Source organism: Malaya genurostris, chromosome 1, assembly GCF_030247185.1.
Source record: "Malaya genurostris strain Urasoe2022 chromosome 1, Malgen_1.1, whole genome shotgun sequence".
NCBI lineage: Eukaryota > Metazoa > Arthropoda > Insecta > Diptera > Culicidae > Malaya > Malaya genurostris.
The window spans coordinates 75,474,945-75,478,820 of NC_080570.1; the positions used below are offsets into that span (position 1 = coordinate 75,474,945).

Consider the following 3,876-nt stretch of genomic DNA (forward strand, 5'->3'; position numbering starts at 1 on the left):
GAGATTCAGCATGGTTGTCTAACAGTACAGACAACTGCTTTTATTGTGTCTTTATTAAGTTTTAAAGTATAGTAGTTCAGTTTTAAAATGTGTCTATTTATAACTTGTATGTGAGGACACGCAAATACTGTTCGGTGTTGTCCACACACACACACACACACACACACACACACACACACACACACACACACACACACACACACACACACACACACACACACACACACACACACACACACACACACACACACACACACACACACACACACACACACACACACACACACACACACACACACACACACACACACACACACACACACACCCTCCCCATGGCCACTGCGAGTTAGGGGGCCTGCCTAGGATGTGGTGGGGTTCGGCAGTGGGCTCTGTTGAACTTCTATAAAAAGCTGCATGTATCCGCAAGTAGGCCCTAGCAAAGCGACTGTGTACCGCTCAAAGCACACAAGCCCAGCAGGAGTGCCAACCGGCACATCAGGTTCGATACCAGTAAGACCCTGATTATTATATACTGGCCACGGCGAACAACAACGGACATGATGCGGATAACGGATCGGATGACGATGATGGGCTGACATTCGTGCTGTTCTGTTCCCTGAGTAAGGAAGGGTGATACCGACTTGAAACGGCGAGCGGGCCAACAGTACGTCTGCCTCCGTCCCGTTAAAACCTTGGCAGGCCTCCGGGTACGTTCAATACTCGCACCAATTAAGGTGGGTAGTAGGCCCAGTTGAGAGCACTCCTGGCTTACGCTGATCCGGCTCTGGACACGAACCCTATGAAGGTACGTGTTCAACCCTCGCTAGGCCTCCCTGCTCGCAAAGATAACCTAGGGATCATAAGCGACTACTACAACGAGTGGAGATAGCGGCCCGGAGTGGGGACCCTAAAGAATGGAAGTAATCGAAATCGAAGTTGAGAAAGAAGTGACAAATCCGTTTGTCAAGAGTGGCTTGGTGAGGACACCGCCGCCGCAAACCCAGCAGGTGCAAAAGCAGCACACGAACGAGCAGCAGGCTCAGCAGCAGGGTCAGCAGCAGTATAGCGCGTGGACGAAACCACCACAACCACCGAGGGTAGAGGCAGCGAAAAAGTTGGTGGACGAGCTGCACGAATATGTGGATAAGAGAAGTAACGTGCACAAAGACATCAAGGCGTTGGTGATTAAGCTCCAAGGCGCTCTTGGTTCTGCTGTAAAGGAGTGGAAAAACGTAGTGCAGAGAGCAGAAGTTGGGGAGAAGGAGTTGTTAGCGGCGAAAACTGCTTTAGAGGCACGTCGCGCAGCGCAAATGCAAAGGGCAGAAGCCGACACAGTTACGAGGGAGGTCAACACGGCGAGTAGTGTTCCCCCTGGGGTGCAGTCCACGCCCTTCTTCACACCAAAGAGGCCAAGGGCATCGCCTGGAGATGTTAGACCAGGTGGTCCCAAGAGACACAAGGATGCCCGTGTCACTGGAGCTAAACTACCACCAGAAGCAACCGACGCGGTAAACAGCCGCACTGAATGGCAGGTCGTGGGCAAAAAAAAGGAGAAACCGAGCAAAAAAAACCCGCCCAAAAAACGTAAGGTCGTCAGGACGAGGAATAAGAGCGAGGCTCTCATCGTCAAAGCGAGCGACGACTCGTACGCCGAAGTCCTACGCGCTATGCGGATGAACCCGGATCTTAAGGAGCTAGGGGAAGACGTGCAAAAGGTCAGGCGCACTGGTAATGGTGAGATGCTTCTCGAGCTGAAAAGAAACCCCAAAGCAGGCAGCATCTCGTACAAGGAGCTTACCGAGAAAGCCCTCGGAAACAAGGTGGAAGTAAGAGCCTTGTGCCCGGAAGCGACTCTCCGGTGTAAAGATCTGGACGAGATTACTACGGAGGAGGAGGTAAAATTAGCCCTGAAGGAGCAATGCGAGCTAGGAGAGGTCCAGATGACCATCCGTATCAGGAATGGACCTGACGGCACCAAGGTAGCCTTAATTAAGCTGCCAGTAGATGCAGCTAATAAAGCGTTGAAAGTGGAGAAAATATGTGTGGGTTGGTCTGTGTGTCCACTGAGCGTTTCCCAGCTACCGGACGTGTGCTTCAAGTGTCTGGGTTTTGGTCACTTCGCACGGAACTGTCAAGGGCCGGATAGGAGCAAACTATGCAGAAGGTGTGGCGAGGAAGGTCACAAGGCAAAGGATTGCACGAAGCCTCCGAAATGCCTAATTTGCGCTGCCACGGGGGATAACAAACATCCTACAGGCGGTAGCAGATGCCCGGCCTTCAAACGAGCGAGTGCAACGAAGTCCCAGTGGAGGTAGTGCAAATTAACCTCAACCACTGTGATACGGCACAACATCTTCTGCGGCAATCTGTTGCGGAACATAGATGCGATGTTGCGATAATTTCGGAGCCATACCAAATTCCACCCGGAGATGGAAACTGGACATCAGACGGAGCCAAAACAGCAGCGATATGGGCAGTGGGAAAATACCCCATTCAAGAAGTGGTGCACTGCGCAGATGAAGGGTTTGTTATAGCCAAAATCAACGGAGTCTTCATATGTAGTTGTTATGCACCTCCACGATGGACGATCGAACAGTTCAACCGGATGTTGGACAAACTAACGGAAGAGCTAACCGACCGAAGACCAGTAGTAGTAGCTGGTGACTTCAATGCCTGGGCGGTCGAATGGGGCAGCCGCCTCACGAACTCAAGGAGAAGCAGTCTTCTGGAGGCCCTAGCTAAGCTGAACGTAGATCTTGCCAACGACGGTACCACTACCACCTACCGTAAGGATGGTAGAGAGTCCATCATAGATGTCACTTTCTGCAGCCCGGGAATGATAAGGAGCATGCACTGGAGAGTGTGCGAAGAATACACCCACAGCGATCACCAAGCGATCCGGTATTGTGTTGGACGCGACTCGCAGGTGGAATCAAGCAGAACGCAGTTTGGTGAGCGAAAGTGGAAAACAGCGAACTTTAACAAGGACGTATTTGTGGAAGCACTGAGGCTCGAGCGCAACACAATAAACCTCAGCGCGGAAGAGCTGACTGCAACACTATCACGTGCGTGTGATGCAACCATGCCTAGAATGGGAAAACCCAGAAATGGGCGACGTCCGGCGTACTGGTGGAATTCGACGATCGCTGACCTGCGGACACGTTGTCTGCATGCCAGGAGAAGGATGCAGAGAGCTAGAAACAGCGGCGAAAGGGAGGAAAGAAGGTTGCCCTATAGAATAGCAAGAGCCGCACTCAACAAGGCAATCAGGCTCAGCAAGAAAGAGTGTTTATAAGAGCTGAACAACAACGCCAACGAGAATCCGTGGGGTAATGCCTATAAGATGGCCATGGCAAAGATGAAAGGTCCAGCAGTTCCACCGGATAGGTGCCCGGAAAGGATGAAAACTATTATCGAGACCCTGTTCCCGAAGCATGAGCCTACGATATGGCCGCCAGTACTGTACGACGTACAGGATGTCCGCGGCGACGAAATCCGAGTATCAAACGAGGAGCTGATTGCTGTAGCGAAAGCCTTACCGGTGAAGAAGGCTCCAGGCCCGGACGGGGTTCCAAATGTGGCCCTTAAAGCTGCGATTCTGGAGAATCCAGACATGTTCAGGACTACATTCCAAAAATGCATGGAGGATGGTAGTTTCCCTGACATCTGGAAGCGGCAGAAGCTGGTGCTGCTACCAAAGCCAGGCAAACCACCCGGCGATCCGTCAGCATATAGGCCTATATGCTTGTTGGACACAGTCGGAAAACTGCTGGAGAGAGTGATCCTTAACAGGCTCACGAAGTACACTGAGAGCGAGAACGGTCTGTCGAACATGCAGTTCGGATTCCGGAAAGGCAGGTCCACTGTAGAAGCCAT

At 51.9% G+C, this 3,876-nt stretch overlaps 1 protein-coding gene across 1 annotated transcript; it reads left to right on the top strand.

Moving 5' to 3' along the window:
- Window positions 1-914: 914 nt before the first annotated feature.
- On the top strand, window positions 915-3,295 carry LOC131426259 (uncharacterized). Its single transcript, XM_058588863.1, has 2 exons — window positions 915-2,311; window positions 2,383-3,295. Exons 1-2 carry the CDS (start codon window positions 915-917, stop codon window positions 3,293-3,295), a joined length of 2,310 nt encoding a protein of 769 aa, XP_058444846.1.
- Window positions 3,296-3,876: the final 581 nt, after the last annotated feature.

What these genes read in the sequence shown, in the direction of transcription:
- LOC131426259 (XM_058588863.1), top strand. Translation starts at nt 915, where the DNA reads ATGGAAGTAATCGAAATCGAAGTTGAGAAAGAAGTGACAAATCCGTTT. An exon ending in GCAACGAAGTCCCAGTGGAG is followed by an intron (nt 2,312 to 2,382) that starts GTAGTGCAAATT and finishes TGCGGAACATAG; the next exon opens with ATGCGATGTTGCGATAATTT.